The 22,928-nt window shown below is 40.0% G+C and overlaps 1 protein-coding gene across 1 annotated transcript; it reads right to left on the minus strand.

The window, feature by feature from the left end:
• Positions 1 to 567: 567 nt before the first annotated feature.
• On the minus strand, positions 568 to 22,928 carry RSPH3 (radial spoke head 3). The gene is given in 11 exon segments (XM_024747853.1): positions 568 to 2,826; positions 2,828 to 3,098; positions 3,513 to 3,599; positions 5,995 to 6,157; positions 7,736 to 7,939; positions 9,263 to 9,408; positions 10,973 to 11,114; positions 17,045 to 17,132; positions 22,106 to 22,623; positions 22,625 to 22,816; positions 22,872 to 22,928. Coding segments are annotated over 11 exon segments (1,908 nt in total). The 3' UTR covers positions 568 to 2,786.

Consider the following 22,928-nt stretch of genomic DNA (forward strand, 5'->3'; position numbering starts at 1 on the left):
GCTGGCCCGCTGCCCACCTCCCGCTGTGCGGCCACCTCCTGACAGCCTGAGGACCGGTAGTGGTCCGCGGCCCAGGAGTTGGGGACCCCTGGTCTAGAGTCTCCAAGGAGTACAATACATTTTTGAACTCTTTGTCTACCAAGGTCTCTTTAGGGTCATTAAATTATGTATGACGTTGGAGGCAAGTCAACTTTACTTTAGGGATTTACTGACACCTAGTGGTAAAAATAGACATCAATATAATCCAAAATGTTAGAAGACCATACACACAAGTTCATTATAAAAATGAAGATGTATAACAACAAAATGTATAATTTACAAAAATTATAAATGCACACTGTGATAAAAATGTATTAATGTTTCAAATTCTATTTTCAAAAAGAATTTTAAATTCTTTAAATGTTATATTTTTATACTGAAATTTCAAACTTCAATACCTTGATTGATTTTATTTATAAACAAACCTATAACACCATTACTGTATCTTTTAACTCACATATTTCATTTATGCTATTTTCATGGTTTATAAAAAACAGAAAAACATCACCTAAGCTATCAATTTATTAAATTTATATTTAATAAACTGAATTAACTTATGGAATTATAGAGCTCAGAACTGGATGTTTAGCAAAACATCTGCAAAGTGTTTAACGGACTGGCTTACTATAAAGGAAGGTTAGAATTGTAGAAGATAATCAACCTCAAATCCATCTAGAAAGCATTCTTAAAATTGTGGGTGTTTAACAATCCATAATAAAAGTGATCCACAACAACCCCAATTAAAAAAAATTTCCTGGTCTTACTACCAAAATTAGTACTTTGTAAATTTTAGGAGTATCATAAAGACTGTTTAACAAGATGGAACTAACCCAGCAATGAATAACAGAAGTGATTCCAATTTTTAAAATGCTGTTAATGCAATAATTTATTTGAAGTTATTCTTTGCACCTCACAAAGGTTCAAGGTTGTTCAGAAGAAAGTATAGTAGATTAGAAGGAAGGAGATTTGGGCTCCAGCTTTCATCCCATTACTTACTAGGCTTGTCACTTAAGGCAAATCACTTAAAACCCCTGAGCTGTGGTTTCCTCATTTTACCCCTGCTTCACTCAGCTCCACTGCTAGGCTGTATCTGCAGCCTCCTCAAGGTGCTCCACACCCAGAAGGCACTCAGTGAATGTTTGCTGGCTGAACAAACCAAAGATTGATTGAAAATGAAAATAAAAATATTGTCACATACACTGCAGAAGTCGCTCTGAGGTTAAAATGATGTGGGGTTATAATATGTGGGCAATTAGCTTGAGAATCATGAAAAATGCTATAGAGACGTACAGTGCAGTTGTTTTTACAAATTGAGAAAGATGTTCTTATATATTTTTAATACCTAATTTAAAAAGAAACTAAGGTTGGGACTTCTCTGGCAGTCCAGTGGTTAAGACTTCGCTTTCCAATGCAAGGGGTGCAGGTTTGATCCCTTTTCGGGGAGCTAAGACGATACATGGTTTGTTGTCAAAAAACCAAAACACATAAAGCAGAAGCAATATTGTAACAAATTCAATAAAGACCTTAAAAATGGTCCACATCAAAAAAAATCTTTAAAAGGAAAAAGAAACTAAGGTAAGTGTGTTAATAACTGCAAGCTATTTCAAATAGCTTATATATTTATAAATATTTTTATATATTTATAAATATTATATATTTATAAATATTCGGAGAAAAACAGACTATATCTACCTAAAGCTTCAGAAGACTTCAGTGATTAAAGATTAACATAACTTCAGAAATAAAATATCTGTGATTTTCAATAGTGCAGGTAAATTCACCAGAGAAGTTCAGATTAAAAAGTCAAATGGTAATTCCCTATAACACAGTCATACTAGGTAATATCTTACCATATTTTAAAAAGAGATTTATATGTACTAATGTTGAAAGGTCTAAGATATACTGTTAGGTGAAAAATGCAAATAATACATTCCATATATTTCCAGGTGTTCAAATCTATATCTATAAAGATATCTTGAAAAAGGCCTGGAAGGTACACACCTGATGGATGACAGTGGTCGTCTCTGAGGAGGGACTTTTAGCTTTATTGGCATTGCCTGAAATTTTTTAATAGCAGGAATGTGAAAAACTAGATGAGAGCATATTACTAATTCATAGAATCCCTTGAGCATTACTTGAAGATTGAAGATTGAAGGGGTAACTATCTGTTTAATTTTATACAAATATGGGTATACTTCTTGGTCTTTGCAAGGAGAGAGCACGATAGCTTTCAGTTACCCAACATTTAGGGATTCTTGGTTAGAGTAAGTTAAACAGTTTTTCTGCAGAGAAGAAAAGCTCAATGGCTGACAGCACTGATATCTAACATTAAATAGCATACTTACTAAAAAAACAACGAAACCACAAAACTAAGGAAAAATATATTAGCTATACATAGTGGTAATGGGAAGAGTAAGTAAAAATATATTAGTTACACAGTGGCGATGGAAGGGCTAAGGAAAAATACATTCATTAGTTATATATACTGGTAATGGGAAGCTTGTAATTAGACATAATTCTCATTAGAGTTATAATATAGCTTCTAAATAGTCTACTATTAAATAAAGTTTCATTTTAAAAATTAGTTTTATTATTTCAACGTATTTGATTTGCTCAGTCCATCAGACAAGAAGACACGTTGACTAAACACAACCTAGTGCCTAACCTGAGGGGACTCGCGCATCGTTACCTGATTGCTCGCAAAGCTGACTGGCTGCTGATGGGTTCCACGGCTCCGAAGCTACCCTCTATTGCAACAGTTCTTCACTCCTGAAGGACTTCCTCATTTGTTTGCTCATCCTCTTCTTCCATAAGCTTCCTGTCTTGGGATGACACTCTCTCCATATACCTTGCATCATACGGTGTTCTTTGCAGGGAGTCTGTGTCTGGAAGTGGCCTCTGTGCCTGTGATGCACCGTGATCCTGGAACTCGTAGCCCACCGGTGGGTCTCTCATTCCTCCAGGACCACTGAGCCCATCCTCAGGTTTCAGAGAAGAGTGCCTGTCCTCCTTACGCTCATACAGACTCAGTCGTTTTCCAACCACCTCACGAATCAACACTGAGAAATTATAGGTGCAGAAATCACTGTGATTTTTCGTATTTCGGTAGTTATAATGCTGACTTACAGATGAGTACAAAATATTCACCAGCCCTCGTCCCTTCCCTGTATCATGACCTTTTATATAAAGTCAACATACTTACCTTCTGTGCCACTTAATGCGCTAAATATGCATTATATTCAATGCCCGTTTTAACAGAATATAATTTATAAAGTAATGACAGAAGATATTAATTCTGATCAAATTATAAAATAACCAAAATTAATATTGAGGGTAAAAATATGTACCTTTGTTAATATAATTGATATACTGAAAATTTAAGAACCAAAACTTTAAAATATCTTTCTTCTATATATTCTTTCTACTGAAAAATTTCAGAGATGACTTTCAAATAATAAAATAAAAGAACTTACTGTCAACCACTGTTCTTCCAACCATGCTGCACTCCATGGTTTTGTCAACTTCATTCATTAGCCATGGAAGGAATCCTACCTCAATATCTGTAATTTAAAAAGTTAACTTCATTAAGTGATTTTTAGGAATCATTATAGATTGGAAGAATCTGTGCTTTCCCCTAATGTTACAGACACATCAATATTGTTTTCTTATTATAAAATGTCAAATAGACTCATACAGCATCACTTTTGTTGTTACCACATTCTCTATATATCTTCTGGTCTATTTCCGTTCAATTGCAGTAGAAACAGTATTTTTAGAACTATGAGGCCTTCCTTGGAGTCAAAGGTGTTAGAACTGACTTTATAGGTGCAACGTGAGATGAATCAAGGAGGCGGGGGGGTGGAAGCAGGGGGTGTGGAACTGGGAGCAGAACTCCAATCCAAATGCAATGCAAAGCCAGGACTGAGCATTGCTGGCACCTCCATCTGAAGCTCAGCTGAAGCCTGGGGACGACAGAAGCTGACCAAGATTCAGAGGTAAGGGTCAGAGGGCATCTAAGAAGGCCATGTAGAAATGGGTCGGAAACGAGGTGTTTCCATTAGTGATAAATTTGTTCAAATTGAAATGGAAATCTACTCTATGGTGTAAGCCTTTAAAAAATATGGTCCCTGGGCTTCCCTGGTGGCGCAGTGGCTGAGAGTCTGCCTGCCGATGCAGGGGATGCGGGTTCGTGCCCCGGTCTGGGAAGATCCCACATGCCGCGGAGCGGCTGGGCCCGTGAGCCACAGCCGCTGAGCCTGCGCGTCCGGAGCCTGTGCTCCGCAACGGGAGAGGCCACAACAGTGAGAGGCCCGTGTACCGCAAAAAAAAAAAAAAAAAAAAAAAAGGCCCCTTACAATATACATTTTAATGTTTTAAAATGGCTTTTTTGGGGGACTTTTCTGGAGGTGCAGTGGTTAAGACTCTGCACTTAAACTGCAGGGGGCACAGGTTCGACCCCTGGTTGGGGAACTATGATCCCACATACCGTGCGGCATGGCCAAAAAAAAAGGCTTTTTTTGGGGGCAGGCACCTAATTATTTTTCAATGGGTGACAAGAGAGAGTGTGATAGAATATATATTCACTACTATAAATAGTCTTAATCTGAAGCATGAATCTCCTTTGCAAGCTTTTAAATGATCTATAACTGACTTTTCCAGCAACCCATGAACGCAGAAAAGGTTGCTGGCCTCTGTGACTAACAGCAAGAGGCCCAGCTGGACCCCGGGAAGCTGGCAACATGGCAAGGGCACTGGACGTGGAGTCAGAGTCCCAGTCAGTGCAGACCTAAGCACCCCCCGAGTGTCCAAGAGCAATTCAAGTTCTCTGAGCTTCAGTTTCTACTTCTGAAAAATGGGACTTAATCTGCCGTACTCCCTCCCTCACAGCCCTTTCGGATGGGCCAAATGGTATCATGTGTGAAAAACACGACAAAAATTGCGAAGTACAATAGAAATGTAAACTAATAATATTTGTCTGTAACCTGACCCTTATGTATTGAATTCAGTGTGTCATCGGTGAAAACTGACATGGCTAATATCTGCCCTCAGACAGTATTAGCCATTTGAAATAGGACCTGTGTACAAAGCAACATGGATGTAAGTGCTTTTGAACCCGAGGAAGGAGGGCGGCAGTGAAAAAGTGCCAACTCTTCCCCTCCGTTTGGCCACACCAAGCTGAGGAGAGTGGCTCTGAGGGGATGCTGGGAGATGGCTAACAGGTGCGGGTTCTATCAAGGCCGAGATGAGGTTGATTTGGTTGTTGTTGAAGCCTCCAACACTTAATACAATGCCTGGGATAGTATAAACACCTCATTACATAACCTCACTAGCTGTCCCCAAAGAGATTTTGATTGGAATAGGAAGCCTACTGAGAAAAACTTAGCGACAACTACTTACACATATAGATTACATATACAACTGACCCTTGAAGGACATGGCGGTTGGGGCTGCTGACCGCAGGCACAGCCAAACATCTGCGTATGACTTCACAGGCAGACCTCTGTATCTGCAGGTCTGCATCTGCGGCTTCAACCAACCACGGGCTGTACTATGCTGTAGTACGTATTGGGTGAAAAAGTCCGCATTTAGGTTTTATTTACATTAAGACGTTTAGCTCCTAAATAATCCTCGTGTCACACAGGAGGAGACTGAAGGTCATAGAGCTTGGTTAATGATAAAACTGGGATTCAAGCTCAAGTTTTTGACATCAAGTCCGTATTTCTTTCTACTATCCAATGTTGTTTCTCAATGAAAGTAAACATCCTAAAATCAAGATCTTTATAATGCACCTCTTACTAGTGACAGTTCTTTCTTAAAACAACTGTAATTGATTTTAAAATTTGTTTCAGACATAGAAAGATTCCAATTCAAAATAAAAATGGGCACGCGATAAATCTGAACCATGAAGAGGATGCTTATTGTTAGACAGTTAATCTAACGAAGACCTCCACAGACCTCTTTCAACAGGATCATAAAAGTAGCCTCCATCCCTGAGGCTGCTGAAAACAGAAGGGAGAAGGTCGGCCAGGTAACGCTGTGCAAACGCTTGGGCGGCGATTTTCTGTGCAGTCTCATTGTGCTTGTGAACCACCTGCCACTGCTGCTGCTTACGACGTTCCTGCCCAGAGAAAAACGCCGCCACAGGTGGTTATTCAGCTATTACGTCTTCCCCAAATGCTGACTCTAGTGAGCGGAAGAATTTGGACTCATATTTGTATTCAAAAATGAACAGAGAGGTGTCTATTACCAGTTCATGTTTTTCATCAAGATTTGAATGAATTTCAACAGCTAGGTAGGTACTGAATTCAGAGGAGATGACGCTTAAGGTAAAATTTGTTTCCTGATCCATTTTCAAGTAAAATAATTTCAAGATATACATGTTTGACTGTGTGGCTGATATCAAAGAATAATAATAGTTATATGTATTTTTAATTAGTATTTTAAAGTATTGCTGATATGAAAATTACAGTTGCTTAGATATCTTTGATTAAAAACTTGGGCCAATAAATTATCTCATTTGTAATGATTCTTTGAGTTCATAAAGTTCAGAAAATTATAAAACCTCTTTTTGTTGTTGTTGCTTCTTGTAGCTCATATGAAACCTGTGAAGCTAATGAACTATTCTCTACTCCTATGTACAAGTGGGAACATTAATATATTTTCTAATTAAATCTATTTTCAAAGTTTAAGCAAATATAAATCTAGATGATTTGTAGACTTCATTTTTAAAAATATATTTCCTAACAGTAAATAAACAAATTTAACTTTTTTTTGATAGAGTCTTCGCCAATTATTTCAACAAAGCTAATTCTGTCGGTGTTCATCTTGTAATTGTGAACAAATAATCGTGCATTTGCACAATCTTTACCATCAGCCCTATGCTCTTTACACAATTAATTATTCACGTTGGAGGAGAACTGAAAGTCCATTTGACTAGGTTTTGGGTAGAATGTCCCGACAACTAAGCTATTCTGCGTGGTAAGCTAGACTCTTTGAGCCCTTTCAGGTGTTTGGGAACTCCTTCCTCATTTATCCAGCCAGTGTTTAATACAGGGTGACAGTTATTGCCAAACCCAGACAGACTCTTATCTAAAGATTACCGAGCCTCGTGCTTCCTAACTAGAGGTTTCTGGCATATTTTAAAAATTGGATTCTAAAACTTTTCTTATTAAAGGTTCTAAAAACCTATAATCTAGAGAAATATTCTATAAAGACCCAAGTATAAATATTTTATAAAGACCCAAGTAGTAGACTCTACAGATGTGGAGCAAGGCTCACCACAGAGAAGAAGATGCAGAATTCTAGGCAGATCTTCTGCTTCTTACCGCCCACCTACCCAAAGATACTCCACTTTTTCCTGCCACCTTCTCTGCCACTGACTTGGGGCAAATTGACGTTATTTCTTTCTCTAGCATTCTTGATATTTAAGAGTGCCTTTCACTGGAACATATGTAATTTAAATTCTTACATTTAGGAACTTTGGGAACTCTGTGTAGGTACATTTATGTAAACTGGAATTTAAAAACGTAATTCAGTCCAGGAAAGATCTGTGATCTACAGGAGAGACCTGAGCAACAATTACTACAGGTCTTTTCTATATGTTTGCAAAGATCTTGAGCTCTGTTCATACTACATGTGATTTTGAACATAGTCTATTAAATAACCAAAATCTAAGAGAGAAACTAAAATTCTATACCTTTTCCTCTCGGTGTCGCCTCTCCCGCTCTTCAAGTCGCTGAACTTCCGCAAGCTCGACGTGGCGTAACTCCTCACGTGCGCGCTGATGGGCCCGCAGGTTCGCCAACTCTTCTTCTTCCATTACTTCCAGAAGAGACTGCTCGATGGTCTTTCCCACCAAAACTTCTAACATTGGTTTAACTTCAAGATCAAAGTCAAAGAGCTTAAACACACAAAACAAAGCAAGTTTAAAATTGTAATCATGAACCAAAGGCTCAGTGAAAAAATATCCGGAAGAGTAGCAATAACAGGATACTATTTATTGAGTGTCTTCTGTGTGCCAGACACCGTGCTGGTGTTTTATTTATGGTTTCTGATCCTCAAAATAGCCTGAAGGGCACACAGGCTGTTTACAAGCAAAAAATGATTGAGTTTAAGTTATAAAAAGACCTATGCAATCATCAGAATGAACCTCGATACTCAACAATTTTCAGATAAAACTCTGAAACCCAAGGGAAATATCCGTCTTTCTTGTTCTCTGCCTTTTCTGCTCAGTTTTTACTGGTCGTTTTGATAACGGTTCGAAGAACAAAGGAACAAGAATAATGGATATTTTGGTGATTCATCTCTAGGATTTTGAGGCAAATATACCCTTCTATGTAGATTATGAAAACTTACTTTATTTCCCAATTTCAACGACAGTACTTTCAAATTCCTTCGAATCTTAAATCTCACTGAAGTCATTATGTACATAAGGATTGCCTTCTCATCTTCAATTTCATAAACTGGCCTATTTATTATCTTCATAAAATTTATGTAATCTACAAGGAACTAACAGTGGAACTTTTTATACCAGAGATATTACTTTTATTTGGTACAAATCTACCTTATATTAATATATTAAGCAAGTATGCAAACACACAAAAATTAAATATGTAAATATTCTAAAAACATTTCTAAAAATTTTTATTTCTGAACAGCAAAGAGGGAAAATGAGATCATGGTATTTAAAAACATGCAGACCTACTAGAGAATGGACTTGAGGATACGGGAAGGGGGAAGGGTAACCTGGGACAAAGCGAGAGAGTGGCATGGACATATATACACTACCAAACGTAGAATAGATAGCTAGTGGGAAGCAGCCGCATAGCACAGGGAGATCAGCTCAGTGCTTTGTGACCACCTAGAGGGGTAGGATAGGGAGGGTGGGAGGGAGGGAGATGCAAGAAGGGGTAGGATTGGGAGGGAGATGCAAGAAGAGATATGGGGACATATGTATATGTATAACTGATTCACTTTGTTATAAAGCAGAAACTGACACACCATTGTAAAGCAATTATACTCTAAAAAAGATGTTAAAAAATAATTAAAAAAAAACATTTCTGGGTAGCTCAGGATAAAACTATTATAGATAAATTTGGAAAGAGATGCAGTAAGTAGAATCTTCTTGACTGTGAAGTGGTTTGTATTCATGTTAAGCTTTTAAGTAAACCTAACTTTAACTATTTATAAAGAAGATAAAGGGAAGTCCAATAATGTACTATACCTCTCCTTCTAGAATTTGGGTGGCCACATCTTTGCCAGTTTTGGCAGGAATAAAGAGCGGTGTTGGTGGTTTGTCCAAAAATGCATCTGTTTGGCATTCCATATCAACTTCTATTATGCGGTCAGCAATTTCTTCAAGGTATAATTCTAAGAGAACACCATATACATTGAGTTTGAAATTCTGGTCTATTTCAAGTATTTGAAACTACAGTCCCTTCAAAATAGAATTGAATGCATCAGAAAACAAGTCTTGGAATAAAAGTACTCAAATGTGGGGTTCAATTCACATAGTGTACTAAGCGTTTTTATAATATTTGGAAGACTATAGAGTCACTCAGGCTAGAACATTAATTAAATGTTGAGAAAGCACTGTGCTTTGTATTTCAAAACAGAACTAAAGAAGAGCATGAAACCATAGATGTACGTAAGACACAAAGTATAACACAGGATGCAAAGTTAACAATCCATTTATTTAACGAATCCTAAGATAGTCAACTTACAAAGATTTGAAAATTCCTGGATATTTAAAAAAGCTATGCACCATGTCACTGTGTTACCTAATGTTCCCTCTAGCCTACATATTATAAACAGACATATGAAACCAAATTTCACCTTAGGAATAATTTATATGAGGCAAGGGCAGTATGGTATCACACAAAGAACATGAGAATCGGAGTCAGATGTTGAACACAGAACCTAGCCAAATTACACCCTCTTTGGGCCTCAGTTTCTTTATGTGTAAAAGGGATCATAATTATCAGTCACATGGAGTCTTTGTAATAATAAAGGAGATACATAGGAAAAGGACCTGGTATAGTCTCTGAGATATAAGAAATACTCAACAAAAAGTACCTGCTATTCCATCACTTAATATTCTGATGGTATAAATAAACACTAAAATTTAGCTCTCTCAGAATTACAACTATGTTGGCTAATCACAGACATATACGCATTCTAGACTTGGCCTCAACGTAGGGAAAAAACACGGAATGGTCCTCTTCCTTTCATCCTTATTATCCAGAAGTATCTCAGATGAATCCACTCACCATCTTGGCAGGGTACAAGGTGAATGCCGAGTAGTTACACTGGTCCAAGGAGAACACCAAGTACTGTTTGACTATCAAGATTCTGTCAACAACACAGCTAGACCCTATAGGTCTAGGTAAGCCTCCACAGCTGACAACAGTCAAACAAGCAGGAAAAGCCTGGCACTAGCCTAGGAGAGCCCGAATGGCCCTGGGGAGTATGCAAAGCGAATGGAGAACAAAAGGAGAGACAAGAAGAGGCCATGGTGAGAGAAGTGGGGGACTCAGATCTAAATGGGTTTACTCCCCTCAAAAGACAAAACACCAAAATAAAACTAGATTGCTGTCCTCTCCTGTTGGTCTAACACTGATTCATGCTGGGCTATAAAAAGTAAGAAATAATGCCAGTTTGAGAATAGAATATGTGAAAAGGGCTAAGAGAGAACTTAATTTGGTCATTAAATTCTTTTTTCAAAAACCCCATCTCATACTTTCAGCCATACCCAATATAATAATAATATATAGTCTATGAGTTTGTTTAATGAAGGGACTTCTCCTACCATGTGACTGGGGAAGTACTGGACAGCATAACAGATACATAAATAATATAAAGGCCAAATAAAATGAACTGACTTAGAAAACCAAGCACACCCAGGAGCCACCATGCCAATGGCGGGCCCACATACCTGTCTGTACATCTACATGCTTTCTGCCTTCCACGGGTTCGGGCGTTCGTGGTCTGAGCTGTTCTTGGGCTCGTTTTTTGGCAAGAGCCCTCCTCTTAGCCTCCTGCTGTCTCTGAATCTCTGCAGGATCGGGCTGCCCAGGCTGAGTGACAGAAAAGGCTTCTAAAATTTAGAAAATATTTCTCAAAACATATAGGACTGCTTTTCCAAAAGTGATTCCTGGATGGTATAAAAGCCTCTGTCATAGAATGCCTCCTGATTACCATCAGTGACTTGATGATTAAAAGTTTATTTGAACTTTGTCTGGTAATTACAAAGGTATGTGACAAAACATATAAAGTAACTTCAATTTATGACTGTTAATTAAAATGGGTGCAGAATCCCACCTAATAAATTGCTTTTCCTCATTCAAGGATTTTTACCATGAACTCCTCTGGGGCCTAGTAAACCGATACAACCACTCAGTCACAGTAAATTTCAATGTGTAGTTAAGAAATTGAAAAGCGCTCGAATTTTTTAAAAATCTGATTTCATGGACAGAATTTCCTTAAAAAATATATTAGCTCACAAAGAAAATATCCTCAGTCCAAACGAAGCCTGTCCAAGTGCACAAAATCATAGCTGACTAAGGGATTAAAAGTATAGATTAAAAGTATTCTAGGAATACTACTATTCACAGTAGTCCTGCAACATGTGGCGGCCCTTGATTTCATATTCATATCTAATTCTGCAGTCCTTCTCTATAGCTAACTTGTCTTATCTCAAGGTAAATATGAAAAGAAAAGGAGAAATATAAAAGTACTTTACATGAAAATTTTTAATATTTAAAATTAGACTTCTAAAAACATTTTAATTGAAATTGTAGTTTTTTTAAAAAGAAAAAAGAAAATTACCTATAATCCCATCTTCCTAATACAATGGCTATTGCTATTTAAATGCACACTGTTTTTGAAGGTGTGGTGATACCATACATTTTATACTGTTTTCCTAACTTAACACTACCTATCGTAAATTTTCCCCATATTCACGTTATATAGTGGAAAGAAGAGCATTGGCTCTGAAGCTCAAATTCCAACTCCTTAATTTATTAATTACTAGGATTAGTAAAGCTTGGACTAATAACCCACATTTTCAGATATTCAGTTTTCTCATCTGTACAATGGGAATAACATCTGTTAAGTTTTAGATTATAAGGAACAAATCGGACGGTAATGTAACAAGTCTAACACAATACCTGTCATAGAATAGCTCTTCCCTTACATAGTTATCATTTCCTTTTATTATAAAATAACCACCAAAAAGAAAGAAATACCTTTACCAAAAAGAAAGAAATATCACCTACAGTTTTGTTTTTCTAATACAATTACTAATATCATTTTGGGATTCTTCAATGGAGGGCTTTTCCTTTGTATAATGTGTATATTCTACATTATTATAAATATCATGCTTGATTTATTTCTATTTTTTAATGTAATAGAATTATAAATGTCAGCCTTAAAAGATTTAGGGTAACAGAAATACAACAAGTTCATTTTAGAAATGCATTGCCTAACTTAACTGTTTCAGATCTAGTTATAATCTCTTTTTTAAAAAGTTTTATTTGGAAATAATTCACAGAAATTTGCAAAAACTGTACATAGCATCCTGTGTATGCTTCACTCAGCTTCTTTCAATGGTGACATTTTATATAATTATAACAAAATCAGGAAATTAACATGTAAGATATTAACAGATCTTACTCGGTTTTCACAATTTTTACAGGCATTGATTTGTGTCTGTGTATATTATTCTATGTGATTTTATACGTAGATTTGTGTAACCACTACCACAATAAGGATAGAGACCTATCTCATTGCCCCAAAGAAGCCTCTTTTATATTTCTCCAAGTCCCACCTTCAATTCTGTTCTCCATCTCTAGATTTTGTCTTTTTAAGAATGTTATATACAAGGAATCATTCAGAATGTAACCTTTTGAGATTGCCTTTTTTTCACTAAGCATAATGTCCTTGAGGTCCGCCCAGGTTGTTACCTGATCAATAGTTCATTCGTTTTTTTAAAAAAATTTATGTATTTAATTTATTTATTTTTGGCTGGGTTAGGTCTTCACTGCTGCACTCTGGCTTTCTCTGGTTGCTGCGAGCAGGGGCTACTCTTTGTTGCGGTGCACAGGCTTCTCATTGCGGTGGCTTCTCTTGTTGCAGAGCATGGGCTCTAGGCGCATGGGCTTCGGTAGTTGCAGCACATGGGCTCAGTCGTTGTGGCTCACGGGCTCTAGAGCGCAGGCTCAGTAGTTGTGGCGCACGGGCTTAGTTGCTCTGCGGTATGTGGGACCTTCCCAGACCAGGGCTTGAACCTGTGTCCCCTGCATTGGCAGGATTCTTAACCACTGCACCACCAGGGAAGCCCTCATGGCTTTTTGTTAGTAGTACTTGATTGCATGGATGTACCAGGTTTGTTTAACCATTTACCTATTGAGAGACACTTGGTATTTTTCAGTTTTTTGGCTATTATGAATAAAGCTGCTATGAATGTTCATTTGTGAACAGGTTAATATGTGAACATATGTTCCCATTTCTCTGGGATAAATGTCTAAAAGCTAAATTGTGGACTTGAATGGTAAGTGCTTGTTAGTTTTTATAAGCAGCCACTTAACAATTTTCTAGGGTCAATGTACCATTTTACATTTCAAACTGCAATCTACCAGAGTTCCAGTTGCTCTACATCCTCACAAGCACTTCATCTTACTATTATTTTAAAATTTTAGCTTTTCTAACAGGTGTGTAGTTACATCATTGTGGTTTTAATTTGTATTTCTCTAATTTGTATTTCCCTAATCTTGGTTTCAAGACTTTTTTTGTTTTTTGCTTTTGGAAGTTTGATTTTGATGTGTCTTGGTGAAAATTTGTAGGTTTATGCCTTTTGTCAAACTTGTGGAATTTTCAGGCACTATTTCTTTGAGTATTTTTTCAAATCCCACACTTTTCCTCCTTTCCTGGGACTGAATTTAGATATTTTGTTATTGTTCCTCAGATCTCTGAGGCTTTTTTGGGGGCAGGGGTCTATTTTCTACCTGTTCTTCAGACCAGGTAATTCCATTGATTTGTTTCTGTATTGACTGATTGTTTCCTATGTCATCTCCAATAAGTCTTATCTGAGAGGTTTTTATTTTGGTTACTGTATTTTTCAGTTCTATATTTTCCATTTGGTTCATTTTAATCTTGTCTGTTTCTTTGCAAAGGTTTTCTATTTTTTTCCATGTTTCAAGAAAGTTCATAATTGTTCATTTTTGATTGAAGCATTTTTATGATGACTGTTTTAAAAGTCTTGTCAGGTTACTCCTACATCTGAGACATCTTGGTGTTATCATCTCTTGATTGATTTTTCTCATTCAAGTTGTGACTGTCCTGGTTCTTGGTACAATTGAGTGAGTTTTAAATTGTATTCTGGACATGTTGGGTATTATGTTGTGAGACTATGGGTCTTAATCGTATTAGCAGGAAGTCATCCCTTTTGCTTTAGTGCACAGGTATGAGTGGAGAGGGAAGTTTACCACCATGCAGTGAAAGCAGGGTGCCAACCTGCATCACCTCACTGGTGCAAGGTGGGGGTGACAGTTCAGCTCCTTGCTATGCTCCACTGACACTAGCGTTGGAGTGTAGGGGAGTTGAGTTCTGGCTAGCACTGCCTCTTACTACCTTGTTCCTCCTTGTTGCTGTCAGGTAGGGTTGAAAATTCAGCTCCCTCCTGGCTCGGCTGATGCCACCCCAGAAAAAGTAGGAGATCCATTTATACCATCTCTTACCACCTCACTGCCCCTGGGTGAGGGTGGCACTTCAGCCTCCTGTTCTGCCCTTGTTGACACCAACTCCATGGATGAATCAGAGGACTGATTCGTATTGTTGCTGTCACGTGGAGATCACGTGATGTTAAAAGGTCCAGCTCTCCACCTTAGCCTCACCAATGGTCATGCGGAGGGGCAGGGCGGTTTATCCATTGGTGTGTGGCTGGAGGAGGGCTACTATGGTAAGAAGGTTTCTGTTCCACGAGGCCACCCTCTACCTTTGGATAGAGGGAGCAGGCTTTTCTTAGGGTATGCCAGGTTCCAGGGTGCTCATGGTTGCAGGTTGCAGCCTTTTCTGGCACTCTGGGATAAGTGAGAGGCAAAAAAAACCCCCATGGACTCATTGCCATGTTGTTCAAGTCCAGAGGTCCCTAGCCAGTCCACTTTCTTCTTTCCACCTTTCAGAATCTTCCTTTGTTTGTTTGTGATGCTACATCCAGGGTTTTTTAGTTGTAAGAGGAGGAATAGGAAGGAACTGGTGAATTCCTACTTGTCTGGAACTGGAAGTCTGAGTATACTTTTAAAGTGAGGTGTTGATGAACTGACTAAAGAACTAAAAAAAGTGTACCAAATCATCATAATATTAATTTTTTTAAAAAGGACTAAAAAAGCAGTGATTCTTCATTCTACTCTTGTTTGAGGTCTGGCAGTACTCATTGCTACTGCCACAAGAAAATGCTGGAACATGTCTGTATCACATGTTTGAGCTATTGTTTCTAAATGCTGGCCCCTGAACTGGCTGTACCAGAATGGCCCAGGGAAGTTTATTGATACTACATACCCCTGTGTCCAACTTTTGGAGGTTCTAATGCAGTAGATGCATGGTATGCTGAAGCATATATATATTTGAGTTTTCTAGGTGATCTTGATATATGCTGATTCAGAATGTCTAACATCCCATACATCCCATGTGGTGTTAAGCATTTATATGTCAAATAGTGTTTACAAGTTAACTATACTTTATTTCTGTGCCAAGAAATTATTTTTTTAAATTTAATTTTTTAATACAGCACGTTCTTATTAGTTATCTATTTTATACATATTAGTGCACATATGTCAATCCCCAAGAAATCATTTTAATATCACACTACATCTTACTCATCTCTGTATCCTACATACCCAGCACAGGACTTAAAACTCAATAAATATTTGTTGAGTGAACTAAAGAAAAGAAGCATAATTCAGATTTTTTGATTAAATAATGATAACAGTATTGGAGCATGAGATAATTTAAACAAACCTAAATATATTAGACCAGTGTTACTGAAAGTGTGGTCCTCAGACTCGTGTTGTCTGTGAGCTATTTGAACTGGTCTATAACAATTTAATTACAGAAATTGAGAGTAAACATTTGCAAACTTTTAGAATAGATCTCCACAGTTCTATTAACCTAGTAAAAATCTGTGGTTTGGGCTTCCCTGGTGGGGCGGTGGTTGGGAGTCCGCCTGCCGATGCGGGGGACGCGGGTTTGTGCCCTGGTGCGGGAAGATCCCACATGCCGCGGAGCAGCTAGTCGCGTGAGCCATGGCCGCTGACCCTGCGCGTCTAGATCCTGTCCTCCGCAACGGGAGAGGCCACAACAGTGAGGGCCCTGGGTACCGCAAAAAAAAAAAAAAAAAAAAAATTGGGGTTTGTATTTTTTAAAATATTCTAATTGTGGTAAAATACACATAACATAAAATTTACCATCTTAACCATTTTTTATTTTTGGTACGCGGGCCTCTCACTGTTGTGGCCTCTCCCGTTGCGGAGCACAGGATCTAGACGCGCAGGTTCAGCGGCCATGGCTCACGCGACTAGCTGCTCCGCGGCATGTGGGATCTTCCCGGACTGGGGCACGAACTCGTGTCCCCTGCATCGGCAGGCATACTCTCAACCACTGCGCCACCAGGGAAGCCCCATCTTAACCATTTTTAAGTGCACAGTTCAGTGGCATTTAACTACATTCACATTGTGCAACCGTCACCACCATCCATCTCCAAAACTCTTTTCATTTTGTAAAACTGAAACTCCATACCCAGTAAATAACTACTCCCTATTCCCCCATCCCTGGCAACCACTATCTGGCTTGTATTTTGCATGTCTTTGTTGTTCTTTTCATTTCATTTTTCTGGCAATTCATCTTTATTTCATAAATGTGTTAGTCTATAACAGATTAGAAATTAAAAGAAACAAAAATTGGTCCTTCACCACATGAACGCTCTGTGTTAGACTATTCAAATTATACTTACCAGTGGTACTGTCTGCAGAGCATAAGTGTTGCCTCGGATCACCCTTCTGTCATACATTATGTTTCCGTAACACATAGGTTCTTCAGCTCTGTAAAAAAGCCAATTCTAAATAATGACTGTAATAGAGTATTGGTATCTATGAAGTCAATTCATTTTTTAAAATTGAAGTATGCTTGATTTACAGTGTTGTGTTAGTTTCAGGTGTACAGCAAAGTGATTCAATTATACATATATATTTTTCAGATTCTTTTCCATCATAAGGTATTACAAGATATTGAATGTAGTTCCCTGTGCTATATAGTAGGGCCTTGTTGTTTATCTATTTTATATATAGTAATGTGTATCTGTTAACCCCAAATCCCCAATTTATTCCTCTCCCCCCTTTCCCCTTTGGTAATCATAAGTTTGTTTTCTATGTCTGTGAGTCTATTTCTGTTCTGTTAATAAGCTCAATTATATCGCTTCTTTAGATTCCACATATAAGTAATGTCATATTTGTCTTTCTCTGTCTGAAGTCAACTCATTTTTAATAGGATTTAGAAATGAAAACATTTTCATTTAAGATGAAAATATTTTAATTGATTTTTTTTTTTAGCACAGTCCATAAAGTAAGGAGACAAACGGCTGCCATTTATGGAATGTTTATTATAAAGCCAGGCGCTTCCCAGATATTATTTATTGCTCACAATAAGCTTCAAATTGGGAATGGTGGTTGCCATTTGACTGAAGAGGAAGTGGACCCAGAAAGGAATCTGACCAAGGTTACCTAGCTAGTGAGAGGTGGAGCTAGATTTAGGATGTAAATCTGTTAGACTACTTAACAAACCTGAAAAGAGCCCAGGTGAAATGGGGCTTGCTCTAAAGGACTGAAACAATTTTGATTCCAGAATTGAAAAGTTACATTAGTAGAATCAGGCTTAAAAATAAGTTAAATTTATTATTGTTCTTTAACCTCAAAGATATTTTAAAATGATACTTTAAAAATATTAATAAAATTTTAACTTCAGAGGTCAGAATGATCAATAGTGAAAAATACACAGCTGATATTTTCATTTGAAATTCTTTGAACGATATGCCATTTGTGGCTATGAAACCAAATAGCTACCTGTACCAATAACAGTACTCTCTCAGAAATGATTCTGTTAGGGGTAGTAAATCGCTTGTTTATCACATACCGAAACCACTACTGGATAGCCTGGCATGATATTACTCAAAACCCAGACATGCTTCACTGCTCATCTTACTCGACTCCTGGACAGTGTTCGGCTCAGCCGGCCACTTCCCCGCTGAAGTGCTCTCCATCCCAGGCCTCCCTGATACCACCATATTATTCTGAATGCTCTTCTGCTTTTTCTCTGACTCCTTTCTCAGCCAGGTGTTTGCTAGTTCCCCCCACTGAAGGATCTCCTCATGATTCAGCCTTCTCTTGTCTGAGTTGACCTCATCCACCCTCAAGGCTTCACTTAATGTCCATATACCTAAAACGCCCAATTTTATCTTTAGCTCAGAACTCTCCTCTGAGCTCCAGACTGTACAGCCAGTTGACATGCCTGATGACATCTCACTCAAATGTCTCAAAGGCAACCTCAAAATTGAACTAATTATCATTTTCCCACTCCAACTTGTTACTTCTGTAGTGTTCTCTATTTCGTTAAATGGTACTACTAACCACCCAATTGGTTTAGAAGCCTGGGAGTCACCCATGACTCTTTCCTCTTCCCCATTTTCTACAACCATCAAATCCTATTGATTCTACCCCCCAAATCTTTCTGGCATCCATCCACTGCTCACTGCCACCACTATCGTTTACTGGGACTGTTGCAGAAGTCTCTTAGTCTCTTAACTGTGTGGAACAACATTTCTTTCCAACATTTCTATCCACTGTAGCCAGTGATCTTTCAGAACGGAAAAATCCAAACATAATGCTTACTTGATTAAAGCCTCCTAGTGCTAATTAAAAGTGATAGTGAGGAAAAATTTTGGTTTTGTTTTTATGATATCAAAGACAAAAAGAAAAAAAATCTGTAACACCTATTGCTGGAGAGGATGTGGGAAAAACGATACGTTTAAACATTTCTGGAGGAAAGATATTTTGTTCTATTTGTCTGTATTAGAAAAACACATGACTTAACAATCCCACCCTGGGAATCTGCCTCATAGATATAAAAAAGCCAGTACATAAGGCTATTTACTGAAACTTCCTTCTTTGTGGTAAAAACTTGAAGTGAACTGAATATCTATCAATAGTGGAAAATTTTAATAACATATGGCATCAGGGGATATCATGCTGCTATTAAAAATAATTGGAGGAATTTCCACAAAGAATTAAGTGAGTGAAGAAAGATGCTGAGAATTGTGTATGTTACCATTGCTATGAAGTAAAGCCCTTGTAGCTGTGTATGTGTATGTATATATTTATACACGTGTACATAAACATGTGAGCCTGGAGAAAAGTACAAAAGTATTCATTCAAAATCATTAACATGGTTTGGGGGCAGGAGAGGGAGAGTAGGTTTGCAAGGGAAGGGGCTGGGGAATAAGGCTGTACTAAGAAAACCCACAGGCATGAGTGATAGGATAATTATTAAAAGATTAGATATGTATGTGCATGTATACATAAAGAAATTAGGGAAAAAAGGAATCAGAGCTTATAAAATGGGGGGAGCCAACTGCAGATCAATATGTGTAGTATGATTCTACTTTGGAAATAAACCTTCTATACATATGTGCATATGCTCCTGTATGTGTGAACAAGCAAGGAGGCGTGAAAGAATACGATTTTTTTTTTTTTTTTGCGGTACGCGGGCCTCTCACTGAAGTGGCCTCTCGCGTTGCGGAGCACAGGCTCCGGACGCGCAGGCTCAGTAGCCTTGGCTCACGGGCCCAGCCGCTCCGCGTCATGTGGGATCCTCCCGGACCAGGGCACGAACCCGTGTCCCCTGCATCGGCAAGCGGACTCTCAACCACTGCGCCACCAGGGAAGCCCCGATTTTTAAAAAATTTATTTATTTTGGCTGCATTGGGTCTTCTTTGCTGTGCGCGGGCTTTCTCTAGTTGTGGCGAGCGGGGGCTACTCTTCGTTGCAGTGCGTGGGCTTCTCGTTACAGTGGCTTCTCTTGCTGCAGAGCACGGGCTCTAGGCGCGCAGGATTCAGTAGTTGTGGTGTGTGGGCTCAGTAGTTGTGGCTCATGGGCTCTAGAGCGCAGGCTCAGTAGTTGTGGCGCATGGGCTTACCTGCTATGCGGCATGTGGGATCTTCCCGGACCAGGGGAAAATCGAACCCATGTCCCCTGCGTTGGTAGGCGGATTCTTAACCACTGCGCCACCAGGGAAGCCCAAGATTGTTAAATTTGGTTACAACAAGAAAGTGGGAGTAGAGGTCGGTGGGAGATAATTAACTCTGCCTTTATTCCCCCTTATTTTGTATTCTTCATTTGCTTCAACAAGCATATATTACTTTTATAAATTGAAAATCACCAATAAGGATAATTTTAAACTGAAAAATCAAAGGCATAATGTAAAAGTACTCCTTCCAAAGGCTTGAATCAACAGATTACTTGAATATACCAATCACCTAACTCTATGAAAAAAAAGAAATTGTTCCTAATGAACCACCATTGATTCTTATTTCAACTGTTGGTGTGATTTAATAGGAAGGATTTGTAAGCAACCGCTTAAAGGTACCACGAAGTATTTCTCAAAGGAGTCCCTTTTAAAATGGAATCCTTTTATAATATAAATAATTTACATTTAAATTTTCTTGTTTTGGCTTTCTTAAAGTGGTAGACATTTCTTATAAAAGAAGTCTTGGGCTTCCCTGGTGGCGCAGTGGTTGGGAGTCCGCCTGCCAATGCAGGGAACGCGGGTTCGTGCCCCGGTCCAGGAAGATCCCACGTGCCGCAGAGTGGCTGGGCCCGTGAGCCATGGCCACTGAGCCTGCGCGTCTGGAGCCTGTGCTCCGCAACGGGAGAGGCCACAACACTGAGAGGCCCGCGTACAGCAAAAAAGAAAAAAAAAAAAAAGCAGTCTTTATTGTCAGAATAAGATAATTATGAATTTAGACTCTGTTTGAAATAAGCATCAAGAGCTACACTGCTCCTGTTCAGTCATTAATTCAACAATTTGTGTTGAGTGCTATGTGTCAGGCAGAGTCTTAAGTGAACAAAAGTCACAAAGGTTCCTGCTTGCATGGAGCCTGAATTCTTGGAAAGTTCTGCTGATTCCAAAATTTGAGGCTTATGGCAAGAACTTTAAGAGACCCATAACATTTAACGCCCTTTCCAAATATGGATATTTGAATATTTGCAAATACTGATGAATGTAAAAGTACAATTTGGGGTCCAGCATGTTAGGATAACCCGATTCCTGTCCAAAGACTGCTGTGGAAACAGCTTTAGTTGGCTCCCACTTTGGACACGCTATTGTGTGTGACACCTTTTTATTTTTTTCGCTGTACGCGGGCCTCTCGCTGTTGTGGTCTCTCCCGTTGCGGAGCACAGGCTCCGGACACGCAGGCTCAGCGGCCATGGCTCACGGGCCCAGCCGCTCCGCAGCACGTGGGACCCTCCCGGACCGGGGCACGAACCCGTGTCCCCTGCATCGGCAGGTGGATTCTCAACCACTGCGCCACCAGGGAAATCCTGTGTGACACCTTTTTACCTCAGTTTCTTCATTTGCATAATGGAGTTATAGACCAAGTTCACAGCACTGGGGACTACGCAAGAAAATGTCTGTAAATGCCCCTAGAAGGTGCTTGCATGGCACATAGTCGGCCAACAGTAAACATCACTTGACTCAAACTTAGTGAAATAAGTCGGTTCCGTCCACATGTTATCAATCATGCCAGCATCATCATAAGACTTAACTAATGCCCTTTCTTGCTTCAGTTCTCCACACCATGGGAGAGTTCTTTAGGGGAGGAAATTTTATATTTCGCAGAATGTAGAGAAGGGAAAGCAGCATAGGCAGGTTTTGCCAGGGCGAAGGGGCCAGGACCCCGCGGCCCCGGGACGTGGCGGGGGTGGGGGTGGAGACCACAGAGGGGTTGGTTGGCTCACTCACCGCTGCATCTGGTCGTCCCGGTAACGGCGGCGCCGGCAAGGCAGGGCCCGGGGCCGGCTGGTGTAGGTGTAGGTGTCCATGGCCGGAGAGGCGCGGTCCGTCAACGTGCAGGCCACGCCCAGGGTCAGACCGCTTCGCTTTCGGTGAAGCTTGGCTTCGAAGCAGGTGGCCACGAAAGTGTCGTGGGAGCCGAAGAGGTGCACGTAGTGCCAAGGACAGGGATTCCGCGACGCAAGGAGAGGCGGCGAGAAGGGAAGCGGGCGGGACGGGAAGTTGCCAGGGCAGGAGGTGGGAGCTACACTCGGCTTACTCGGTGCAGCACTGAGCCCGCCGGCGCCACCCGCACCGGTTGCCCAGCAACCCGGCGTTCCGGCTGGAAGCGGGACCTCAGGGAAGTTCCTGCTGGCGGGTTTCGGGGGAAGACCAGTGCGCCAGGGCACTTCCGGCTTTTGACTCCGCCCACCCAAGTCTACCAGGTAGATGCACCTGCGCGTGAAGGACCCGGGCATGGCGGACCTCCGCGGAGGATTGAGGAGGACGGCGGCGGTCCCCGGCCCCACTTTTGAGTGTGGCTTTGCGGGGCCTGTGTTGGCGCCGTTCTCCCAGGCCTCGTTCCTCGGGGGCCGCCCTCGGCTGCTTCTCCCGGCACTGACGCCGCGCCTCTACTTCGGGCTGTCCACCTACGGTCGCACACGCGTGGCACCCAGGCTCCTAGCTCTGTTACGTGCCAGGGCCGGGCCAGGGCTTCCCTGGTGCCTCCCAGCACCGCCACCTCTCCCGCCCCAGGGGCCGCCTGCCGCCGTCCTCCGCAGCTGGTCTGCAT

The sequence above is a fragment of the Neophocaena asiaeorientalis genome, unplaced genomic scaffold (assembly GCF_003031525.2).
Source record: "Neophocaena asiaeorientalis asiaeorientalis breed wild unplaced genomic scaffold, Neophocaena_asiaeorientalis_V1.1 scaffold123, whole genome shotgun sequence".
Classification (NCBI taxonomy): domain Eukaryota; kingdom Metazoa; phylum Chordata; class Mammalia; order Artiodactyla; family Phocoenidae; genus Neophocaena; species Neophocaena asiaeorientalis.